The 25,155-nt window shown below is 51.6% G+C and overlaps 1 protein-coding gene across 18 annotated transcripts in view; it reads right to left on the bottom strand.

The window, feature by feature from the left end:
- The window catches only part of CAMTA1 (calmodulin binding transcription activator 1), an 843,852-nt gene that overhangs the window by 387,878 nt on the left and 430,819 nt on the right, over nt 1-25,155 (bottom strand). For all 18 annotated transcript variants that reach the window (XM_070079358.2, XM_070079345.2, XM_070079359.2 and 15 more), the window contains exon 5: nt 12,080-12,215. In XM_070079358.2, the coding sequence (XP_069935459.2) occupies nt 12,080-12,215 (136 nt within the window). The remainder of the gene's footprint in view (nt 1-12,079; nt 12,216-25,155) is intronic.

Below are 25,155 nucleotides of genomic sequence, written 5' to 3' on the forward strand. Positions count from 1 at the left end.
CCATCCCTGGGGGAGGGAAAGGAAGCTGAGGAGCACAGAGCAACCAGGATGCAACCCGGGGCTGTTCAGGGGCCCAGGGAGCACCTCAAGTCCTCCTCTGGGTGGGGGGCTCTGGTTGAAGATTCTTCCAGCCAGTTCACGGTGATCAGAGACCTACAGGTCTACTAGCAGTGGGCCGAGGGTCCTCTGGAAGGCTGGGTAGCTTCTGCCGGTGGGAGAGAGCTGCCCACTGCACCCCGCTGCTCTCTGAGCGTGGCATGGCATTGTCCCGACAGGAGCACTCGGCAGTGAGGGGTCTGAGGAAATCACGCGTGCCGGGGCCTCACACCCACAGGAGGAGCAAGTGCCACCCCTGCCTGCCTGCCGTACCGCACGGGGACAGCGAAGAAGCAGGGGGGGTAGAAATCGGAGCCCTGGGATTTTCCAATTTCCTTTCCCGCAGTCCCCCACAGAGAAGATCACAGTGTTTAACATCTGCTGGAGGTTTTGGAGAGAAAGTCACGCAGTATCTTGGAACTCGAGCTCCCAGACAACACTAAAACCTTCAGAATGTCACTGGAGGGCTTGTGGGCTTCTCAGCCATTGCTAAGGTCACCTGGGAACTCTGCCACCCAGTCGCAGCCTCACCCGCTCTAACCCCTCCCCAGCTCTGGGCCGTCAGCACCCCCACTCCCCAGGGTGGCAGAGCTTAGGATCTGCTATCCTCCGTCAGAGTACAATCCCCATCTCACGAGAGCTCTGCGATCCTGCAGTCACTCATCGTCTACTCCAAGGCTTACATATCTCATTTAAAGAAATTTTAAGTTAAAAAGGACCACAGGCAAATACAAGGATACTTCCAAAAGCTGTGGAGGGCCGAGCTTTTGGCCTAGCCATTAAGACAGCAGTCGTGATCATGCATCCCGTATCAGACAGAGTACAATGGGTTGAAGACCCATCTCTAGCCCCCACTCCAGAGTTCAGCTAAGGCCAACCCTGAGAGGCCACGGTGACGGCTCAAGTCCTTGTATCCCTGCACACATGTGGGAGGCCTGGACTGCATTCCAGCTCCCTGCTTTAGTCCCCAGCCCGTGGGCGCTGTATTTGGAGAGCTCGATCTTTCTCATTCTCTCTCTGTCTCTCTCTCTGCATTGTAATGAAAAAAGTTTGTAGAAAATAGAATTAAATGATAAGCTTATTATAGTGAAAAAAGCTTTGAAATATATGTATACAAGGGATCTTTAAAAAGTTCATGGAATTGTATATTATGAAAAAGTGGTCCATGATAGTTCTATACCAAAATAAACATACTTTTAAGTCCATTCCACACACATTTTCTGAAACCCCTCATATAACATCCTTTTCTCCACCAGAATCTCAGGTGCTGGAACACACACCCCTCAGCAGAGCCTTGTTTGTTTGTTTTTTTAAGAGATTTATTTGAAAGGCAGAGGGACAGAGAGAAAGGGAGAAAGGGAGAAAAAGGGAGGGAGGGAGGGAGGGAGGGAGGGAGGGAGGGAGGGAGGGAGGGAGAGAGATTCCATCCACTAGTTCACTCCCCAAATAGCCACAACAACCAAGGCTGGGCCAGGCCAAAGCCAGAAGCCAGGACCTCCATCCAGGTCTCCCACAGTGGCAGGGGCCCAAGTACATGGGTCATCCTTGGCTAGTTTCCCAGGCTCAGCAGAGCTTTAAAACACGAAAAGTTAGAAATGGGAAGAACGAGCACCGGCATCAAGGAACTGAAGCCTGGCCACCAGGTAAGAGATGAAGGATCCTCACCTGTGAGCGCAGATGCAAGCAGCCAAAGGGAGGGCCAAACCCGCAGCCACTGGCTGTGCGATTTAGGTTTGCATCAAGTGAGACATTAGGACTCGCCCGGAGAAGTTACAGATTCCTGTGCTCCCGGAAGGAAGGCTTCTCGGGAGGCCCATTGCAGACTTAATAATGATCCCCATCCTCCCTCCTGACTTCCTTATCGCCACCGCCCTACATGAATCATTAAGCTGCACACCAGCAGAAGTTCCGTTTATCACACGCCACCCAGAATAGTTAATAAAATAAATCCTAAATAATCAATCCGCAAAGAGTCAACATTTCTCACACCTTTGTAACAAATGTCTGCCTCTCGCATCTGTCATAAAACTGAATGTAAATTGTGGCAGCAAAGATGAAAGAGATGCTCCCAGTGTTCTGGGGTCACAGGGGCTGCAACCTGGACAAGGAGCACCGGCCCTCCCCACGGCCACTGTTCCCGGCTTCTTTCAAAGCACTTGGCTGTGGTTTGGGTGTGGCTCAAGTGTGGCCCCAAAGGCTTGTGCACTAGACACTCAGTCCCCAGTGTGCTGGTGTTCTGAGGTGGTGGGGCCTGGTGGGAGATAATTAGGTCATAGGCACCACCCTGGGGAGGAGACCACTGATGCTGAGTTCATGGAATCTGTGGGTTCCTAAAAGTGAGCGGTTACAAAAAGAGCAAGTGTGGCCACTCCCTGGCCTCAGCTTCCTGTCTCACCTGCAGCCTCTTCTGCGTCTGCTCCTGCCCTCGTGATGCCACCCGCCACATGGCCCTACCCAGAGCCGAGCAAACGTGGGCGCTGTGCCCCTGAACCTCCAGAACTGTGAGTTCGGCAAACCTCTGCCCTCAGAAAGTTACCCGGCTTTCCTCACGGCAGCACAAGACAGACCGAGACGCGCCACAGCCAAGGATGCAGGCCGTTCGACCTTTCTGTCTGCTGGGACATCCCAAGCCCCCAACCCAGCCGCACTCAGCAAGGCCCAGGTCACAGACCGAGCTGTCCTATTGGTCAAGGAAGGGCAGGGCACATCCCAGAGACCTGCCCCCCACCCTGTGTGGTGCCATGGAGAGACGTCCTGCAGCCGAGGAGACAAACCCTTCCCCAGCCCCACTGGCAAACTGCCCTCTGCAAGGCCATGGACAGCTTAGGGTGAGAAAAAGAAGCCTGCAGCAGGTGGAAGCACTGACCTTAAAAATAAGGAAAAAGAAGCCCCAAACACACCAGGTATGTCATGAACAGAAACATTCATGTGTTGCAGGGATATCCACTGAGTGTGAACACCACAGGCTGTAGGAGATACCAGGGCTCGGACTGAAACCCTTAAAGGTGTTTGGAGTAAGTCCTTGGTCATCCCCCATGAACTCTTACTTGTTCCCATAGCACCCACTCCTTCTAGAAACTGCTGCCATATTCTAGAATGGGTGTGGGCAACCACATCCATGGTCCAAAGCTGGCCCTTGACCCGTTTTTTGTAAATGCGGTTTTATTGGAACACGGCCAGTCCATCCCTTGTCTACCACCTAAGGCTGCTTTCACGTTACAGTGACAGAGTTGAATTACTTGTGACATTCTGGCTCACAAACTCAAAAATACATATCGTCTGGCCCTTTACAGAAAAAGTCCATTCATTCAAGGACTAGCAATCTGGGTACTGATTCAAATCCCAGCTCCTTGGAAAAGCAGCAGAAGACAGTCTGATTCCTTGAGCCCCTACCACTCACATGGGAGACCTGGATGAAGCTCCTGGCTCCTGGCTTCGGCCTGACCCAGCCTTGGCCATTGCAACCATTTCAGGAGTAAGCCAGCAGATGGAAGATCTGTCTTCCTCTCTCTCTCTCTCTCTCTCTCTCTCTCTCTCTCTCATTCTGCCTTTCAAATAAATGAATTTTTTTTTAAAAATCCCATTCATTCAAAATCCACTCATTCATTCAAAAAACATTTATTGGGCACCCAACATGCCCCAAGTACCACACCGAGCATGGGCTATGGTGGTAAGCAAATAGGCAAGGTTCAGAGGAGCCGAAAAAGGCCAGCCAAGGGCACTCTCGGGGAATGGAGGGCTGGGGAATTGTTCCATCATGGCCAGTGGTGTCCTCTGCTGTCAGAAACCTGCTGTGCTCCAGGCTTCATGGTCAAGGACAAGATAATGGACGGTAGGCTGCACTCATCTAATCAGAGGCGTCAGGAGGCACAGAGGCAGGACCCCACCAGCATCCCGAGGATGGTGTGTGTCATTACTTCCCGAGCTGCACAGGGCTCATAACAACACACACACTTCTTCCAGTGGGTCCTGGGCAGGGCCTGCGAGCCTGCACTTCTAATTGGCTCCCCGAGGATGTGGCTTTGGCCCATGCACAGCCCACACTGTGAGCATTTCCGTTGCTATGTCTGTCTCAGGTGTTGCAGGAGTGGGCCAGGAGCCATTTCTAACAGGAAGTGGAGCACCCCCTGAAGACACACAGCAATGCGCCCTGTTGGAATCGAGGGCCACGAGGAAAGGGAAGGTCATTTCATCTTGGAAGCCAGACACCCCAACAACTGCACCGGGAAAACAAGAGGCGGGGGCCAGCTGTCACACAGCACTCTGTCCGGGGCAGCTGCGGATGGCTGTTCCCTGCCTGGCTGCTCAGCACCATTTCTCTCACCAGCTCCTACGGACACCAAAAAAGCTCGCTGTCCACACCTGTTTCCCTGACCCCTCTCTCCGCAGTGTGGATGGGGATGTGGCCAAATCGGTTGGCAAACCTCTCCTGAGCTGGTGACAAATCCACATCCGGGAAAGCATGCTAGACGAGGGGGAGACCCGTGCCCATGGACCCAGCCCTGGCTGCTGCCGGGGGTGGGAGGGAGCATCCCCAGCAGTGCTAGGGGCCAGGAGATGCAGAGATCAGCATCTCACAGCCCCGACAAGGGAAGGCTGGAGCTGTTCTTTACCCAGCGCAAACAACTCTGGGCACTCACGGACGGAAGGAGGAAGGACCACAGCTTCAAACCCATCCCCCGGCTTCTGCTATAACTGACGTCGAGGAACGCCAGGTGGTGTGGCCTGGGACGCACTAACCTGGCACCTGCCGCACGGTGAGGGCCAAGCACAGAAGGCCTTCAGTGAATTTTGACAGTGGTATGCAAGGGTTTGCGTCGTAATTGAATATGCTAAAATTTCTTTTCATGTCCTGGTGGGCTAATCTGCCACGATGTTAAGAGACCGTTATGATAATAATTAAATACAAGTTCAGCATATCAAGTGGCTATTCCACGGCTCTACCTTCATCTGGGAGTTCCTCACTTAATAAGGCTCAAATCAAGTTAAAGGGGAAATTACAAAATATTTTACATCTCGTCATGTACTAAACACGCAAGGCAGGCAGAGACGACGGCCTCTTCTCCTCCAACGTCTTCCTGGCCTGCCTTTGCTAGCAAGCTTCTCTCCCACTGCCACCTGCTCCTCCAGGGAGCAGCCTCCCGGGTGCCACACCTGACTTCAGGAGGACCAGCACTCTGGCCCTGGAGAGGCACACAGGAATGACTCCATTTTCAGCGAGAGGAGGAGGGCCGTGGCCTGGCCATCCTTGGGCTTGTCAGCAAACCGCCAGGAGGGTCGTGTCTTCTCTAGCGATGGCCGTGCCCTCCTGTCATTTGTGGTTCCTGACTCAGTGATGGGTCTAGAGATAAACTGTCACACTTTCTTATTGTCTCTAACAAGACCCAAGCAGACCTATCTGTAGGCAAAGACTCAGGAAAACTGCTTTGGTGGTCAGAGGGGTGTCAGATAAAATATAGGACAATTCAGCAAAAAATTGAGTTTCAGATAAACCATGGAGAATATTTTAACAGAAGGATGTCCCAAATTATTGCATAGGCCATCTCTGTCCTTCAACTAATCTGCTGCTTATCTGAGATTCACATTTAACTGGGAGTTCTGTAATCCCTCAGATATGTGTGTAGGAATGCGTACATGCACACATGTGTTAAACCTGGTGAGCCTGCAAGTGAGCAGCCTGTGCTGGGAGTACGAGAGCTACGGTTTCAGGACCCAAGGAAACAGTTCATTTTGGAAGTAGACAGACACCTTGTTACCCTTGCAGTTCATCTGGGAATATAGAAGTTTCAGGACCCAAGGAAACAGTTCATTTTGGAAGTAGACAGACACCTTGTTACCCTTGCAGTTCATCTGGGAATATAGAAGTTTCCAGAAGGACTTGAAAAAAATCAGCTAAGGCCTACTAGGAGGTAATGCAGGGTGTCTGAATGTTTGGGGTCCAATTCCCATCCACTGAAGTGGACAGCAAGAGGCCTGTCATGGTTTCTCGCAGTCCCCAGGTGGAATGAGGGCAGAGAAAGCAGTGATCTGGAAGGGATGTGGCTGGTGACCAGAAGACAGGATGCACATGAACCAATGAGCTCAGGAGTGGGCATTCAGTGAAAGTCCGACAGGTGACGCTGGGAAGAGGCAGCCTTCAGCAGGTGCTGCAGATTGACCACTGTGTCCCCCAGGGACTTCCTATGTTGAAAACTAACACCCAGGGTGGTGGTATCTGAGGGCAGGGCCTTTGGGAGGGGATCAGATCAGGAGGGTGGGGCCCCAGAGTGGGATCTGTGTCCTCACATAGTGAGAATGCAGCTCTCTATCAACCAGGGCTCTCACCAGACACCATGTGTGCCCGCATCTGATCTTGGGCTGCCCGACCATAGAGTTGTGAGAAGTTACTGTCAATGTGACCAGGACAGAGGAGGACAAAACCCCAGGTTGTCAGGGCTTCATCAGCCTCCAGACGTCAGTTAGAATTCTTATTATGGCCAGCATCATGGCTTACTTGGATAATCCTCCACCTGCAGCGCTGGTACCCTGTGTTCTAGTCCCAGTTCGGGCGCCGGATTCTGTCCTGGTTGCTCCTCTTCCAGTCCAGCTCTCTGCTGTGGCCTGGGAAGGCAGTGGAGGATGGCCCAAGTGCTTGGGCCCTGCACCCGCATGGGAGACCAGGAGGAAGCACCTGGCTTCTGGCTTCGGATTGGTGCAGTGCGCCGGCCATGGTGGCCATTTGGGGGGTGAACCAACAGAAGGAAGACCTTTCTCTCTCTGTCTCTCTCTCTCTCTCTCACTGCCTAACTCTGCCTGTCCAAAAATAAATAAATAAAAAAAAAGAATTCTTATTACACGAATTGGGTCCTAGGAATGCTAAACAATTAGAAATCGGGGAAAGACCTGGAGGAACTTCCTGGCTCCTGGCTTTGGCCTGGCCCAGTGCCGGCTATTACGACCATCTTGGGAGTGAAGCAGTGGATGGAAGATCTGTGTGTGTGTGTGTGTGTGTGTGTTGTGTGTGTGTATCTCTCTCTCTCTCAAATAAATAAATCTTTTTAAAAATGAGAATCGCAAGCATTCGGTGTTACTCTGTTGAGCTGGACAAAGCTGATATACAAAGTAAACACTTCTGTAAGAAAGGTCCAGATTGAGGTCACTGACAATGGAGGGGAGAAGAACGGGAGAGGTATCCTGGAGGGGCCAGAGGTCATAAGGGGCTGAGGGTCTGGATCTGGACATGGGACAAGCCGGGTTCTAGAGGAGGGAGCTGCAGGGTCCAGCCTGGTGGGCACACAGGGTGGCCGGAGAGGGAATGAGTGAACCAGTTACTGACAGGCAGAAACCCGCCTCTGCACACGGCAGCCAGGTGCACCATCCCTCTGCTTCATCAGCTAACCTACTTCCACCTGATCTATTCACTGCTGTTTTCCAAACTTGATTTGGGTACCATACTTGTTTGTGGCTGGCTATCTAAAACATTTTCCATCGGTGGCAAGCAAGATACCTATTTATCTTAGGGCTGCATCAGAGCTGAAGTGATCTGGCATTGCCACAAGGCAGTTATTTCATGCCCTGTTAATTCCTAATGCAGTAACTACAATATCATTCCTACTTTCAAAAGAGGTGCTTTTAAAAAAAATGTGGCCTAAGTGCCCAAATAAAGAACATCACTTCTAATGAGGTCAAGCCCAAAACATAACCTTGGGACCAGGCTGCTGTGCTTCCAGCTTGACGACAGCTCACAGAGGAGGCAACAGAACTCTTTGTTCTTTTCAGGCATCACAAACAGCTCAGCAAAACTCCCTCCTCACGTCTGGACGTTACAATCAGAGGTTACTGGCAGGCCTTCCCACTGGGGATGGTCCAGGCCAGCAGCTTCCTCCCACCACAGAGCAGGTTCCGTCCTTGCCACAGCGGCTATAGCAGAGCCTCAGCACCAGGACCGCCTCTCGGTTCCAAAGGCTGACTGTTTGCGGTGAGGTACCCATCTTCAGAGCAGAGGGAGCCAGTCCGGGAGACAAACGTCTGGGCTGGCTAAGGCTGAGAGAAACACTGACCTGTCGCCACAAGGGTCACCTGTTGCCTACAGTCACGTGAGCTGTTTGTCAACAGACTCCACTACCGGTGACTTACACTTCCCTACCTTGTTACCTGGCTGGCTCCCAGCACGCCCTCCTGCCTTCTGTTTACCTCACTGCCTGGAGGCCAGGTCAGCCGCAGCTACACCGTCTCCTCACAGCCTGGACATCCTGCATTCAAAGTGCACACGATTCCTTGTCTCCCTGTAGACTGGGCACTGCATGCTCTTTACATCCCTGTCACAGTGCTGGTGGGCGAAGGCAATGGGCTGTCCACATGGGTGGACTGGATCCAGAGGACCCAGAGACCACATCCGGGTGCCCGGAGCAATAGGTGCAAGGACCACAGCAGAAGTTTCAGAACCAGCAAGCGCAGCTCAAGTCCCAGCTCTGCCACTGCTGCATAGCAAGGGAAACCTTCTCTGAGGCTCAGTCTCTTTCTCTTTAAAATAGGTATAACAGGGGCTGGTGTTTGGTGCAACAGGCTAAGCTGTTGCATCCCATATCAGCGTGCCAGTTCCGGTCCCAGCTGCTCCACTTCTGATCCAGCTCCCTGCTAATGTGCCTGGGAAAGCAGTGGGGGATGGCCCAAGTGCTTGGGCCCCCAGAACACACTAGGGAGTCCCAGATGGAGATCCAGGTTCCTGGTGTTGGTCAGGACTAGCCTAGGTAGTTACAGCCATTTGGGGAGTAAACAAGCAGATAGGAGATTCTCTCTTTCTGTCTCTTTCTCCTCCCTCTCCTACTTCTCCCTCCATTTCAAATAAACAAATCTTAAAAATAAATAAAGTATATTTACAATATAAAAATGGGTATAACGACCTGTCTCTGCAGGAATGCTTTCATGAGGATTGGATGGGGTACCTGGGCACAGGCGACTTGTAACCCCATGACTGCCCTGTCATGGGGACCCAGCAGTGAAGGAGTGATGGGGCAGGGGTAGGGAGCCAACCTGACTGTGACAAGATCCCCCACACACTCAGGATGCAACACAGCCCCAAAAGTTTCTGGGGCCAGAGAAAGTACCATGAGCTCAGAAGGAACTCTTCAGTGAGCCCCAGAAAACATCCTGGGCACAGGCTGACCTACAACAGGGGTGCTTCAGAGATGGCTCTGCTCTCAAAGACCTCCTACCCCCAGGGCCTTGGCCCTGACAGGCATGGCTACAGGGGCAGGAATCCACCGGGGGCAGGGCCCACCTCAGGCCCACTGAGATTTTGTCCTTGAGAGACGGTGATGTCACCATCCCCTTCTTTTCCCCGTCTACCTTTGTCATCCCTGGAAACCCTGTCGCACTAGCTTCCCCTGGGCTCCCAGACAAAACAGCTAATCACGGTCTCACAGCTCGTCAGCTTCAGAGGCAGCTGCCCCGGCCCCACACCCAGCTGAGAAAATCAATGAGCCCTTGGGGTGCCGTGTGTGCCAGGGCCCCGGCCTCTGACAACAAAGGCAGCCAGACTGTGGAGCAGCTCCAGGATGGCTGCGAGTCTTCCTGGCCTGAGGGAAGGCTTATGGCAAGTGATCTGTTAAACGGTGGATCTGAGTAGCTTTATCATACTCTGGAACCCAGGGAACTGGCTCTGGTGGTGGAAAACTCACAGCTCTGAGATCCCATGCAGAACCCACGGCCCATGCAGCAGGAGGGAGCTGGCAGTTGCCACACCAGGCCTCATGCTGAGTGATGGCAGCTAACCAACTGAGTCCACTAAAGCAGGGTCCAAACTCAGAAGCCCCCTGTAGCTTTGAGAAGCACAGCCCCATCTGTATCCCCATGGCGACTGCTCACCTACCCGCTCTCTGAGAACACAGCCAGTGGGGCCCCAGCCCAGGTCCACGTTGGTGCCCACACAAGAGACACGATCCTGAGAGCTGAAGCACCCTTCTTCAGGGACCAGCTAAAGGCTCCCATTAACATAAGAAAGCACTCATTCCCAAAAATAATCAAGAAAAATTCAGGTGTCATTGCAAAGAGCAGTGAGGGGCAATGGTGACTTCCAATGTGGGTGGGCACATAATTGGCACAGCTACCAAGCAGCAGTGTGGCAGCACCTAGAGAGACAGCCAACGCCAATCTGGGTGCACACAGGCCCAGGAAAATGTGCCCAAGACTGGTTACAGAAGCACTGTCCATGGTGCTGTAAAACTGGGACACCCCTAAAATGGGGAACATTATTCGGTATTATCCATGTCCACCCCCTCTGCGGCCACTCATGCCCACAAAGTCCCAGAAGCCCTGCATTTTCCCACAGGGCAGGTGTCCCAACCCTGAGAGCCAAGGGGCCAGGCTGTGGACAGTGAGTGGGAGAGCCACAAATAAGACCACACATGAACAGGCTCTAAAAATAACAACACATCCTGATTCCATCCAGTGACAATTCTAATTTATAACACCAGGGAAAAAACACTACCTGGGCTTCTCAGCTGCTGCTGGGGACAAATTCTATCCTGCTGTTACTGAAAACCACAAGCTCCTGATGGAAGCCACACTGCAGATGAGATACACCGGGAGCGGGCATGGGAATCCCTGCAGGCCTATTGGTCCCTCTGAGGCCCTATCCCCACTGTCCCTCTCTTTCTGCCTATTTCTCCGTCACAGGCAATGAGGGTCATCCCCAACAGAGCAGAGCCCTGCCTCCCGTGGACAGCAGCTGATGTATTTGAACAGTCGTGGGCTGTGGTCCCAGGGCTGAGTCCTGAGCAGCCTGTTTGCGTGATCTGCGTTTTAATGTTCCATGCAGTCAATTAGACCATGCTGTGCAAACGCCAAGCACGGGAGAGTGTGGGGAACAGGAATTTCTCGGATCGGGGCTTTCTTTGTTCATCATCATAAAGCACTGTTATTAGGTGTTAAAAAAAAAAAACCTCATAAAGCAAACGTTATTTCTCTCTGTGGGGTAATAGAATAGAAGCCATTTGATGCTATTTTTAACAGTCATCAAAGCACATGATCAGTACAGAAGAAGTCGTAATGACAAAGTCACAGAACGTCAGCACGAAAGGGTGACCCCTAGAACAGAAGTGGGGTACGGTCCCAGCTGGAGGACTCAGCACACCATGACAGAGGACACCTCCCTCCAGCAAGCGTGAAATGCCAGGAGCCACAAGTCAGCCTCCCAGCTTCTGGCCTGCGGCGGCACGAGCTGTGCTCTGCGGGTTCAGTGAGAGACAGAGAAGCAGGCGCACTCCAACTCCCAGGCTGAGAATCCACCACTGTTTGTGTTTGCTCCCTCTACCACTATAGGCATTGGCTTAGACCTTCCAACACGAGGAGTGGGAGATGTTTTCTGCTGAGGGCCCTGGGGGTCAGCATGACTGCCAGGAACCCAGCCTGAACCCCATCTTCTCTTGAGGGCCCAAATCCCAAGTTTGCACAAGACCCCAAGATGTTTCTGCAGCCCCAGCTCTGCAAGAACCACACACACCTTGTGACCTCCACCCCCACCCCAACCCCCACAATTGTCTTTAACCTCCAAAGAATTTGGATACCAGAGGCGAGGGAGGGGTTTGTCGCAGAGGGTATGAGCCTGGCTAGAAGGAGCAGAGGGCCCACCAGAGGCCAGCAGGGCCATCTGGACAGGAAGCTGCCTGGCGCCGCCCCCCCCCCCAACCCAGTGCCTGCAAACTCTCTGCACATCTGCAGGCTCTGCTGTGATAAATGTAAAAAGTGATCCCCCAGCAACCCGGCAAGTCCCCATCCATCCAGCAGTGACTCCCTGAGAACAAGAGGGCTTTAGTGACATCCAGCTCCACTGGGACCCTGAACGAACACTACAAGGAGACAAGGCAGCGAAACAAGACAGCAGCAAAGCCAGGGCCCTGGCAGGAGATGTTCTGAGGGTGTCGGAAGGCTCCCCCGCGATGCCATTGTCCACTGCGGGCTGCGAATGGCTTTGCGCGACAGGAGAAGCTCCCCGGCGGTTTACCTCCACTCCCTGGACCTTGAGCTTCATGTGGTCCTCTCGGGTCGTCTTCCCGTCTTTCCTCTTCTTCCAGCAATACCCATCTTTCCTGTACTTCACCTTCTTCCTGTTGTAGAGTATCATCGAGCCATTCTGGGGTCTGCAAATGACAAATGGTTGAGTTACCAAGAGAATCGAGCAGCAGGAAATATTATGCAGGAAGGTACCGTAGGACTGGTGCCAGTCTCTTCTGAAAAGCAGCATTCCACGTTTGCTGGTACGTAATTTTTCACCTTTTATCGCCGCTCCCTGGATTATCCATGTTTTATGGCCAGCCAAAGTTTGCTTGTGGATTTGGTACCTAATGAATTAAATGTGTCAATGATAGGCTTAGAAAACATCCCCTTAGTAGTATCTGCAAACGAATCAGGATATACGATGTGGAGGCCTGGGCCTGTGAAAAGTAGGCAAAACCGAGAGAGCGAAAGCAAACAGAGCCAAGGGGTCGACGTCGTGGCAGCCGGCAATATCTTATCTTCCACAGAAGGATTTCCTGCACGTTTTTTAATCCATCACCCAGCATCAGGAAATAAATAAGTTGAACGCAGACGGTGGATGACTATGTTAAGAACAGACCAATAGAGGAGCTAGTCGCCAGAGCCAAATGCTCTTGATTCATTGCCTGTGTTTAGATCACGGCTAGATAGGAAAGAGCATCCATAGCCCTTCTTCCCCGACAAGCTAAGCACCTGATTCCTTCCCATTTTGGCTTCGGCTGCCAGAAGTCTCAGACAAGGCAGAGAAAACCCATCCATTCCATCCTTGGGCAAAGCGTCTTAGGAAAATTGCTACCTGCTTGTGAAAAGCTAAGGGTAGGGTGGCCATCCTTCCACCACTTAAAACGCACAAACCACAGGAACCTTGAGTTTTTCAGAAAGGGAGCCTGCAGCAGCTACAGGGAACAGAGGATGATGATCTGTGTATCTGTAGTTTCAGTGGTCACTTATCTGGGTTTGGAAACTCCTTGGAGACAAAGAACCAAGGCTCTCTAGCGGCTGAGGATGAGTTCAGGGTAAAGCTGCACAGGCCCAGCAGATCCTGCCTTCACAGGAGACCCCTGGAAGCTAACGGCACACAGCTGTAGCCTCTCTGGGCCACCCTCCACCTGAGCACAAAGCAAGGAAAGCCAGTAGCTCTTCGTGCACAAGGCTGGCTATCATTCACCTCTCTCGCAGGCAAGGTGAGAGAACCCTCAGCACAAATCAGGCAAACCAAGGGGTTGCTTCCCAGGCACGGTGACTCCTGGGCTCTGCGCTGCAGCAGAGGTGTAGAAAGACACGCCAGCTCTCATCCCAGCAGCACCGAGCCTCCAGTCTCCCTCTCTTCCTTTATCCTTTGAACAATAGGCCATTTCACCATCAGCTGGGGACACTGGCCATTGATGGCTTAATACTGCATTGTCTAGAGGGAAAAAAAAAAAAAAAAACACCCCGCGAGGGTGACTGCAGCTAATTGTTCCCACCCAGCCCGACGATGTCACTCGGCTGCAACTCGATGACTAAACAGCAATCCCCCTGGAAATTATAGACTTTCAACAGCGACTCCCGCACTTCATTGTTTTCCGAGCAGGGTGCAATTGGTTTGTGTCAGTGTTGTTTCCTCCCTGAGTCTGCACTGACTAAAACAATCGGGAAACGGCTCCACATGCTGTCACGGTGCTGTCACCAGACACCTTCAGTCTGGCACTCACCAGGCTGCACAGAACAGTTGGCTCCTGCCTCCAAACGGCAGGCAGGCCTGAGGACACGGCCAGTTCTGTGGCCAGTTGCCTCATCAACCCTGCTCCAGGTTCTCATCCTTAAGCTTCAGAGTGAACCAGAACCTGCCCACCCCTAAAAGACCCCTCAGAAGGCCTCCAGTCCAACCTCCATGACGAAGGCCACTGCCTCAGGAAACGGCCAAACCAGCAGGCTCTGTGTCCACCTTGTCCTCTCCAGTGAGGGTGTCACAGGAGCACCACCCAGAAGATCCACCGTTCATCCAACCCAGCCTCTCGTGGGCTACAGAATGGGGCCGGACTCCATCCCTTGCCTTCCCTAAACATGGGCAGTCCTCCAGGCTAACTGCCCCAAAGGGTGGGGGAGACAACCCAGAGAGAGGGGACCCCCGGAGTGATGTCAGCCTGGCAGAGACATCCCCCACAGAAACCCATCTTCCCCTGCATGGCCACCCATCGGTACCCCAAGAATGGCCCTGTCACCTGACACTTTAAGCAGGACACAATCCCATGGGGAACTGGGGTGTTCAACTTAAGTGGTCTCAATAAATGGAATCGTCATTGTAACCAGCAAGAAAGAACAACCTCGTAGTGTTTCACCCACCCATCCGATTCTGCTACGACTCGCCTCTGCTCCGCACCACCAGAAGTGTTCAGCACAGCCCCGAGTCTCAACAGCGGCAAAGCGAAAAACAGGCTGAGGAAGGGCCCCCAAAGCTAAGCTGGACCCGGTGGGCAAGGCTCCAAGGAAGGACAGAGGGACCTGGGGAGCTGCTCTGTGGGCCCAGCAGCTGGTGGAGGGCTTCCCATGTGTTAAGACAGAATAATGGCAGCACCCTCCTGAGAAGCACAGGGAACTGGGAAGGGAGCTGCTGAAGGGGAGAGCAGGAACTGCCTGGAGGAGGCACGAAGACCCAAGCTTAAAAGTGCCCCAGCTGCTGGCACTGCCCGTGTGCCATGTGCCAAGCGCTGCTGGGGCACACTGGCTGTGCACAGAGTGCCTTGTGGAGTCACCCCCAACACTGCTGGTTTAGTGCAGACAACAGGTCTAGTTCTGCTCTCCTACTCCATGCAATGGAGAGGGAGTTGGCGGATGAAGTCCAGGCGTGCCCACCCTGCTGTGGACTAACTCTGGGCATGCTCCCAGCCTCTCGGCACCCGCCTCGGTGTGTTACCTGACTCCCCAGAGTGGACAAGGCCCTGTATTTGCAATCCTGCTCTGTTTTCTTGCATCCACATTCCCTGGCTGTTGGTTCCTGGGGCTACCTCTCAGATAAGAGGCTTGTACTCAAATTCTCATCTTAGGGTCTCCCCTGGGAGAAGCAGAAGCGAGGTTGATAGCCCAAGAGAGCCTCGGGAACCCCAAGAGAAACTGCTGCAGTCCCACAGAGGAATATCAAGGGGAAAATGTGGACCACAGGGAGCTTCAATCTAACTGGGGAGGCTGCTGGCCGGGTAACCCTTTTATCCAAGACACCAACAGCTAGCCAAGCCACAAGGCTCAGGGCAACACAGCAGAAAGATCAGGGCTCAATGGGAGTTTAGCAGAAATTATAACAGTAAAGAAGCAGCTATAAAATCAAGATATAGATAAACTTACGATGGATGAATGGAGGATGGTCAGGCAGATACAAAGAAAACTGGAAGACTCAATGCACCACAGACAAAAAGAAAATTAAATACCCAGGCATAAATTTAACAGGAAATTCCCAAAACCTAAAGAGAAAAGCTATAACTATCTTGTAAAGGATAAGAAACTAAGTTACTGATGAATGCAAAAACACATCTTGGTAAAGAAAAATTAACATAAAAATGTCAATCTTCTCCTACTTAATTTATAAATGTGATGCAGTGACAATGAGGATTCCATCAGGATTATTTCCTGGACCTACAAAATTTTATTATGTTTACCTGAAAGGAAGAACCACCGTACATAGCCAGATAAACCCCACCCAGGAGACCAAAGTGCAAGGCCTAGCCCGATCAGCTATTAACACAATAAAACCTCTATCTTTTTTTTTTTTTTTTTTTTTTTGACAGGCAGAGTGGACAGTGAGAGAGAGAGACAGAGAGAAAGGTCTTCCTTTGCCGTTGGTTCACCCTCCAGTGGCTGCCGCGGCCAACGCGCTGCAACCGGCGCACCGCGCTGATCCGATGGCAGGAGTCAGGTACCTATCCTGGTCTCCCATGGGGTGCAGGGCCAAGTACTTGGGCCATCCTCCACTGCACTCCCTGGCCACAGCAGAGAGCTGGCCTGGAAGAGGGGCAACCGGGACAGAATCCGGCGCCCCGACCGGGACTAGAACCTGGTGTGCCGGCGCTGCAAGGTGGAGGATTAGCCTAGTGAGCCGCAGCGCCGGCTAAAACCTCCATCTTTTTTTAATATTTACCCATTCACCTGAAACAAGAGTTACAGAGAGAAGGAGAGACACAGAGAGATTTTTCTATCTGCTGGTTCTCTCCCAAAATGGCCACAATGACAGACTGAGCCAGGCTGAAGCCAGTAGCTTCTTCTAAGTCCCCCACATGAGTAGCAGGGGCATCTTCCACTGTCTTTCCAGGCCATTAGCAGGGAGCTGGATCAGAAGTGGGGACAGCCAGGGCTCAAACAGCTGCCCATGTGGGATGCTGGCACTGCAGGCAGCAGCCTAACCCACTGGCCCCAAAACACTATATATTAAACCCACAGCATTGGTCCCAAAACCTCTGTATATTAAAAGGATGAAATTGACACATGAGTAACCAGACCAATAGAACAGAAGAAAATCCAGAAATATTCCCCATCACATGTACAAATGTAACAGATAGAATAAAGAAGCTATCTCAAATTGATGGGGGAGGGGTTATGGGGAGAAACTGGATCAGCACCGGGCAAAAGAGGAAACCAGGTCCATCCCTTCTACTGCACAGTAGCACGTGTCCCAGAGGGGCCAGACATGCTAATATAAGAAATGACATTGCGCATATTCCAGAAAATACAGGTGATTTTTTTGTAACTTGAAAATGGAGCAAACATTCCTAACCATGATTCAAAGCCCAGCAATGATATGTGATGGGCACACTGAGCACATAGAAACAAAGCTGGTAGATTCTGTTCCAACATGGCACACCCCTCCATGCCCTCACAAGAAGTGCACGTCCTCCCCACACTCAGCCTGGTCCTACTGTGTGTACACAGGATTATGGTAATGAGCATCTTCTCCTGTACTCATTAACTTTCCACACCATTTTTTAGTGCAGTGGTGATTTAAATGTTCTGCCCACTTTAGATTGGGGTTGTTTATCCTCTCATTTTTTGGTTGTTTGGGTTTTTTTTTACAAATAATCTGGTTACAAGTTCTTTTCTGGATGCAACATTCGCAACTACTTTACTTCCACCATGCTTGTCTTTTTTTTTTTTAATTCTGGGGCCAGCGCTGTGGCACAGCAGGTTAATGCCCTGGCCTGAAGCACCAGCATCCCATATGGGATGCTGCTCCACTTCCTATCCAGCTCTCTGCCACGGCCTGGGAAAGCAGTGGAAGTTGGCCCAAGTCTTTGGGCCCCTGCACCCATTGGGAGACCCAGAGGAAGCTCCTGACTCTGGCTTCAGATCCGCACAGCTCCAGCCATTGCGGCCATCTGGGGAGTAGACCAGGGAATGGAAGACCTCTCTCTCTCTCTGCCTCTCCTTCTCTCTCTGTGTAACTCCGACTTTCAAATAAATAAATAAATCTTTAAAAAAATTTAAATATTGATTTGGGGGAGAATGAGAATGAATATTCCATCTACTAGTTCATTCCTCAAATGGCCACGACAGGACCAGGAGCCTGGAACTCCATCCAGGTCTCCCACATGGGTGGCTGGGACACAAACAGTTGAACCATCTTCTACGGCTTTCCCAGGTGCATTAGCAGGGAGCTGGATCAGAAGTGGAGCAGCCAGGTCTCAAACACCTCTCCAAAAGGGGATGCTGGCGTTGCACGCAGTGGCTATACCACAATGTTGGCCCTTATCTTCTTTTCATTTTAGTAATTAAATTTGTAATTTTTAATTTATGAGTAATGCTTTTTAGAAAGCTTTTATTTAATAAATATAAATTTCATAGGTACAGCTTTTGGAATATAAAGGTTCTTCCCCCCATATACACCCTCCCACTCCCACTCCTGTCCCATTTCCTACTCCCTCTCCCATCCCATTCTTGATTAAGATTCATTTTTTTTCTTTTTATTTTTTTTCTTTTTTTTTCTTTTTGACAGGCAGAGTGGACAGTGAGAGAGAGAGACAGAGAGAAAAGTCTTCCTTTACCATTAGTTCACCCCCCAATGGCTGCCGCAGCTGGCACACCACGCTGATCCAAAACCAGGAGCCAGGTGCTTCTCCTGGACTCCCATGCAGGTGCAGGGCCCAAGCACTTGGGCCATCCTCCACTGCACTCCTGGGCCACAGCAGAGAGCTGGACAGGAAGAGGAGCAACCGGGACAGAATCCGGTGCCCCAACTAGGACTAGAACCCGGTGTGCCGGCGCCGCTAGGCAGAGCATTAGCCAAGTGAGCGGCGGCGCCGGCCAAGATTCATTTTTGATTATCTTTATATACAGAAGATCAACTCTATACTAAGTAAAGATCTCAACAGTTTGCACCCATACAGACATACAAAGTATAAAGTACTGTTTGAAGACAAGTTTAACTGTTAATTCTCATAGTACAACTCATTATGGACAGAGGGCCTACATTGGGAGCAAGTGCACAGTGATCCCTGTTGTTGATTTAATAACTGACACTTATTTATGATGTTAGTGATCACCCGAGGCTCTTGTCATGAGCTGCCAAGGCTATGGAAGCCTTTTGAGTCCACAGACTCCATCAGTGTTTAGACAAGGTCATAATCAAACGGAAGTTCTCTCCTCCCTTCAGAGAAAGGTACCTCCTTCTTTGATGGCTCCTTCTTCCCACTGGGCTCTCACTCACAGAGATCTTTCACGTAGGCCATTTTTTGCCACAGTGTCTTGGCTTTCCATGCCTGAAATGCTCTATGAGTAATGTCGGGATCATGTGTAAGACTGTTTTTGCCTAACCTAGGGCCACAAAAACCTTCTTTTACATTTTCTTTACAGAGTTTTACATTTTTAACTTACATTTACATCTATTATATACTTTGGGGCTAATTTTTGTGTGAGTTGAGGGTCTAAATTGATTTTTGGCATCTGGATATCCAATCGTCCCAGCAGTATTTGCTTAAAGACAGAAAAAGCTTAACCAGGTTTCCATATCCCCACCCACATACACAGTTCTGCCTGCCCTACTGAATTGCTTTTCTGGGTATTATGGCACAGTGAGCTAAGTTGTCATTTGGGACACCTACATCCCATATCAGAGTGCCAGTTTGAGTCCCAGTTTCTCCACTTGCAATCCAATTTCCTGCTGATACACCTGGGAAGGCGATGGATGATGGTCCAAGTTCTTGGGTCCCTGACATACAAGTGGGAGACCTGGATGGAGTTCCTGGCTCCTAGCTTTGGCCTGGTTCAGATCTTATTGTTGTGAGCATTTGGGGTGTAAGCCAGCAGATGGAAGGTTCATTTTCTCTCTCTCTCTCCTCTCCCCTTCCTTCCCCATCATTTTGCCTTTCAAGTAAATAAATCTTTAAAAAAAAAAAACAAATTGATCACAGACACGTAGCTTTATTTCTGGACTTCATATTCTATTCTGTTGTGCTTACACTGTCTTGATTGTTGGATCTTGACAGTGAGCTTTGAAATCAGAGAGTACACTTCTTCCAACCTTGTTTCTCTTTTTTAAAACTGTATTTCCATAAACATTTTAAGATCAGCTTGACAGTTTCTTGGGGGTGGGGGTGCAAAGCCAACTGGTATTTTCATAGGAGTTACAAGGAACCTAGAAATCGATTTGCAGAAAATTTCCACCTTAACAATCTAAAAATCAGTTTGGAGAAAATTTCCACCTTACCAACACTGAGCCTTCAGTCCTTCAATAACAGAACACAGACGGTCTCTCCATCCGGGTCAATCTTTATCTCAGTGAGACTTCACAGTTTTCAATGTACAGGTTTTATAATTTGTAAATTAAATTTATCCCAAGGGCTTTTTTAAAATAGTTTTTTTATGTTATCATGAATAGAATTTTTTCTTAATTTAATTTTGGAATGTTCATTTCTACTGTATAAAAATACAATTAACAGGAAAGGCACTGTGGTTTAATGGGCTAAGCCTCCGCATACAGCATTGGCACCCCATGTGGGCACCAGTTCATATCTCGGATGCTCCTCTTCCAATCCAGCTCTCTGCTTATGGTCTGGAAAAGCAGCAGAAGATGGTCCAAGTGCTTGGGCCCTTGCCCCCATGTGGGAGATCTATAAGAAGATCCTGGCTCCTGGCTTTGGATCCAGCCCAAGTGCTGGCCACCGTTGAAGGTGGATGATCACAGAGTTTGTTACATGAGCCTGTCTACATGTGTGGATGTTTGGACTTTCCCATGATAGAAAGTTTTTGATAAGAAGACAGTCATGGGATTTAGAGTGAGACGGAGCTGACATCTGAAGTCCTGGCTCAGCTCTGTATGAACTGTGTGACGAATTACACATGGCCGCAAGGTGCCTAGCATGCTGCCTGGCACACAGCGCATGCTCTTCATGTCTAATAACCATCACCGACTTGTTCCCCTTCTCTGAGTCTGGGCAGTGATGGAAGGAAATGGTGACCCAGGGGGTACATCTGGAGAGCTCACCCACAAGAGAGGCCATTCCCAGAGATTAGAGGCCCACAGACTCCTCCAGGGCTTCAGAGGAAAGAGGAAGGCAAGTTACCGAAGGTCAGAGGCACGGTGCTTCTTGAGAGCTTCTGGGTATGGATGCTAGACAGAAATCTATGGCGCAACTCAGGGTTGAATCTGAGACAAAGTTCATCTAGCAAAAATGAAAAGTGTACCTAAAACAAGTCTGGTTCATACCCCTCCTCCTGGAACCCCACTTCCTCGGTCACTGATCTTTCTAGAACCTCCGCAACACCAGTTTCATCTCTGCAGATAGCTGAGACCCAGTGACCTGTGGGGAGCCCTTCTGCTGGCCCATCCTGTCAGTCTGGCCTGGAGGGAGCGGGTTTTGTGCAACCGGCTCTGTTCAGGCTGCCCAGTCCCTGCTTCACCGCATTCACCAGATCTGTCCCTGTGGCCTCCCTGCCAGAACAGCAGCATCCACGTGCCTAGCGGACAGCTGCTCAGCGGCGAACATCTCCAGAGCATTGTCCTGCGGCAGCTCCTCCCTTTCTGTCCACTCCTTTGTCCTATCCTTGTGACTGCAAGGCTGGAGGCCAAGTGCAGTCTGTGCAGTTCTGACTGCCTCCAGGCTCTGACCCCAAGCATAAAACAGGCCCCTGTGACGAGCCAGGGCCCGAGGCGTGCTGGAGCAGAGGATGCTGTTCTGAGGCCAGTGCTAAATCTCCGTTCCAGTGGGCAGTTAGAAAATGGGAAATGCCACCCTTAATTGCAGTGGACATATTTTATGTCCCCACACCTTTCTTTCTGATCTTTCCAATGCAGAATGGCCCGATTTAAATGCACCATCAGAGGCATATAGCCTGGACCAGAATGTCCATGATACCATGACACCTGCTGTGCGAGAAGAGCTGACACTGGGGAGGCATTTGCCCCATGCCAGATGTGGGGAGAGCCTTCTATGCATGTCTCGTGCAGCACCACGGCCACTCGCTTTACTCAGAGCTCGGGGGGGGGGGGGGGTCCCTGTCCCAAGGCCACACAGCTGGCAAGGGCAGAACCCGGAAACTGCACACCACACCCTGCCTTGTGTCTCGCTACAGACGCCTGTCACATCCCTTCCTGTGTAGCAAAACCCGGCACTCTCAGGGCTCTTGAGAATTGTCCCTGTGGAGGAAGGACAGGGTAAGCCTGATTTAAACGTGGCCTGGAGTTCTTCCTGAAGCAGTGTGGTGGAGGAGTGTCTCCTTTGTTATCTCCCTCCCACACAGGCCCAGCGGGGCTGAATCGGACTGCTGGCGCCCAGCGAGGTTGACAGAGCGCCAGACGGAGCCCCAAGAAGCCTGTGCGACAGCCCAAGTCTCATGGGAAGGGGCCGGCTTATCAGACTGCTGCCTGTCTCGGGTGTGTTTACAGGGTCTTCAGGATCTGGGGCTGGACGAGGGGCAGGCAAGCAGCTCTGGCCAACTCAGGGTCCTCTCCCCCACCCCCACCTGGGGCCCTCCAAGCTATTCACAGAATGATGGGAAAGAAAGGGCTGCCGGGCCCAGTCCAGGCTGCAATCTGCCAGATATGAAAACCAATTGCTTTCCATAATAAATTCCAGATGGAGCCATAGACATAATCAGGACGCAGAGAAGGTAACACCAATTTGCGTTATTTGATTAGCTCCTTCTTGGGCGGTCCAACCCCAGCTCCTTTTCATTAAAATAAGGGCAAATTGAAAATCGTAAACGAGGCTTTCTTATCAGAGAACAAACGACCAGAGAGACGCCCGGCCCTCAAAGCCTCTGGAAGCCATCAGGCGGCCGCGCCTGTGCCCGCTCTCCCATCTGAGACAAGCAGGTCCCAAGAAGCAGGTGCTCCCAAGTGCCTCCTCCAAGGACTCCTCCACGCTGTGCATCCAAATCCATGGTGGAGGCGGGTGCTTTGTGCAGTCAGCAGCCTTGAGTCTTCTCTGTCACCTGGGAGGAAGGCCACTCCGGGACAGCCACACAGGCGGATGACACCCCCCCCAGGCCAGGTGCCCCCAGATCCCCACCTCCAGGACCTAGGCGTCCCTGTGAGGAGGTGACAGCAGGACAAGGGGCAGTGGGAGGACCGCCAGACGCAGAGGCAGGAGTCAGTTTGTACTTTCCAAGGATCATTAAATGCAGGCTGTCAGCCACAGTTTTGTTCATATAAATTGTCGCTGGAGGTCACAGGAAAGAAAAGGCAACCCGTATGGAGAGACGGTAATGACCAGGAATCACTCCAGAGCCCGTCTGCGGGGACTCATTAACGACTCCCTCCCAAGCACTCCCTGGGGCTCGGCTGGAGATTCTGTTATGGCATTCAGTGATTTATTCCGTTAATATTTACTGAGCAGCTATTATGGGCCAGGCCATCACATAGGGTGCTCTGAGCGCTGTTGCCCCAACTCTGTGCAGCTTGGGGCCTTGAGGTAGGGGAAGGGGCTGGGGGAGAACCACCAGCAGGTTCACCAATGAAGGGGTGGTGAGGGGGCCAAGGCAGGGCCACCTGGGTGGGGGGCCTCTCCAGCGAGGCAGCATCTGGGCAGAAGCCAAGGCCAAGGCAAGGACAGGGCTGTGGTGGAGCAGCAACAGGCCCAGAGTATGTGGCTGGAGGGCAGGGCACAGGCCAAGGCCCCAGTCACATGAGCTCCTGATTTTGATGCTAAATACCACATGAGACACCAGTGAGCCTGGCCCTACAGATGTGTGGATGGCAAGGGAGGAAAAGCCAGAGCTCTCGTGGAACAAAAGATGCGAGACAGCAGAAAAGGACTCTGTCATCGTCCCCTTGGCAAGCGCAGCCTGCCAGGTCCTGGAGAGCGGGAACGGCCTCCCCAGGGGTCCGCTGGGAATTCTGCTCTTCAATCTCGGGGGAAAGGGGACTGGGGAGCAGGGAAGTATGGTGGCCAGTTACACCTGGCACGTCTGGCTCAAGACACTGGCTTGCTCTGCTCCCTCCCCCCACCATGACTTGTAAACAGCAAGCACTCCATAAATGCCCATGGAGAAGGTGAAGTAGGTGAGAGCCTCAGTGGCTTTTGTAAACACTAACAGGAAACATCTCTTATGTTGAAAGCCTGTGGCCAAGAAGCAGGCCCAGGCAAAGGGTGGGTTAAGGTGAGAGAGCAAAGGGTGTCCTCCTGCTTTGGGATCCCTCCTCCAGGAAAAGGCACAATGCCCATCCCCACTGCCCAGCGGCCTGGCTGCAGGAGCCCCAGGCCCAACCCAGGCAAGCACTGGAGCCTCACTCACAGGCTCCCAGCACCGGGCTCTCATTCAACCCCACTGCGGTCTCATCCGGCCCAAGTCCACGCCTCCTAAGTGGAGCCTGGGGCTTCCGTGGCCCCTCACCTATCATATCCCAACACCGATATTTTATTAATAATCCAGTGTCAATCTGAGAGAAAATGAATGTGTCATCTCCTAGCAGGAAGGCCTAAATATCTCAATGCCATGGTCTGCTGGAGTTGTCACTTATCATTAGCATGCAACTCCAGGCAAGCTTCCCACACTCTGCCGGGAGCTTTCAAGACAATGAATCTCTGAGAATTAGCTTCGGGTCCAATTATTCCTGTTTTCCCCCCACCCACCTCAGAGATAAATTCCGTCTCTGTGGGAGGAAAAGAAAAAAAAAAAAAGAAGAAGAAGAGCAAAAGGAGGAGGAGGGAGCCGGCTATTCTCCTTCCTGGTTGAAATCAATTTTTCTCAAGGAGACAAGGCAATATTCGTTTTGTGAGAGGGGAATAAGGCTGTACACTAACGGCCAATAAATGGAGCTGCTCTGATGAGAACTTCCTCAAATCAAACGCGGGGGAACCTCTTAATGGGCTTTGTTCTCCTTTTCCATAATCCATAACTATTAGGAGAGAGATGGGCAGAGAGAAGAAGTCGCAAGGGGAGACGCACGTCAACACCAGGTGGGGGCATCAGCCAGGGAGATCGCGAGAGGTCACAGCACGGAATCACCACTCACTGCCTGTCCCGGGAGTCCCTGCACGTTGGGCACTGCCGCAGGTGGCCAGGACACAGCGCTGCACCGACACGTGTGTCCTAGTCCTCAGGAGTCTACAGTTTTGCATGAGTGAAAGCAGAGAAGTGCTCTAAATAAGATAACCCAAGATAGGAATTCTGTGTATCAAAATAGAATTGTTTTGTCTAGAAACTTTTTATCTTTAGTGCGAAGCATACAAATGCATTCTGGCAAAAATCACACTTCTGGTTCCAAAGCAAACAGGGCAAGGGGATGAACGGGCTGACGTCACCTCCTCCTGGCCAGCAGGAACCTAGCAGGAGTACTGGAGGGCCAGGGATAGCCCCGCCCAGCTGACTCCAGCATCCAGCTTGCACACCCACAGGAGTCCAGAGGCCTTAGCTCAGCCACCAGGGGGAGAAGGCCAGGCTTCCGGAGCTCCAGCCAGCAGGCTGGACATGAGGGACTGGAAGGCCCCGAAGTTCATTCACAAGACCTGCTCTCTCTGCTGGGTCCACCCCATGGGGAGAACAAAATTGGTCTCAACTGGACGGTGTCTCCCATGACAATGGACCCCTGCCATGGCCCCATCTTGACATGGCAGGTGGGCCCTGTTCTGGTAACTTCCA

This window comes from Oryctolagus cuniculus, chromosome 7 (assembly GCF_051225735.1).
Source record: "Oryctolagus cuniculus isolate XC-2025 breed Fujian yellow rabbit chromosome 7, ASM5122573v1, whole genome shotgun sequence".
Classification (NCBI taxonomy): domain Eukaryota; kingdom Metazoa; phylum Chordata; class Mammalia; order Lagomorpha; family Leporidae; genus Oryctolagus; species Oryctolagus cuniculus.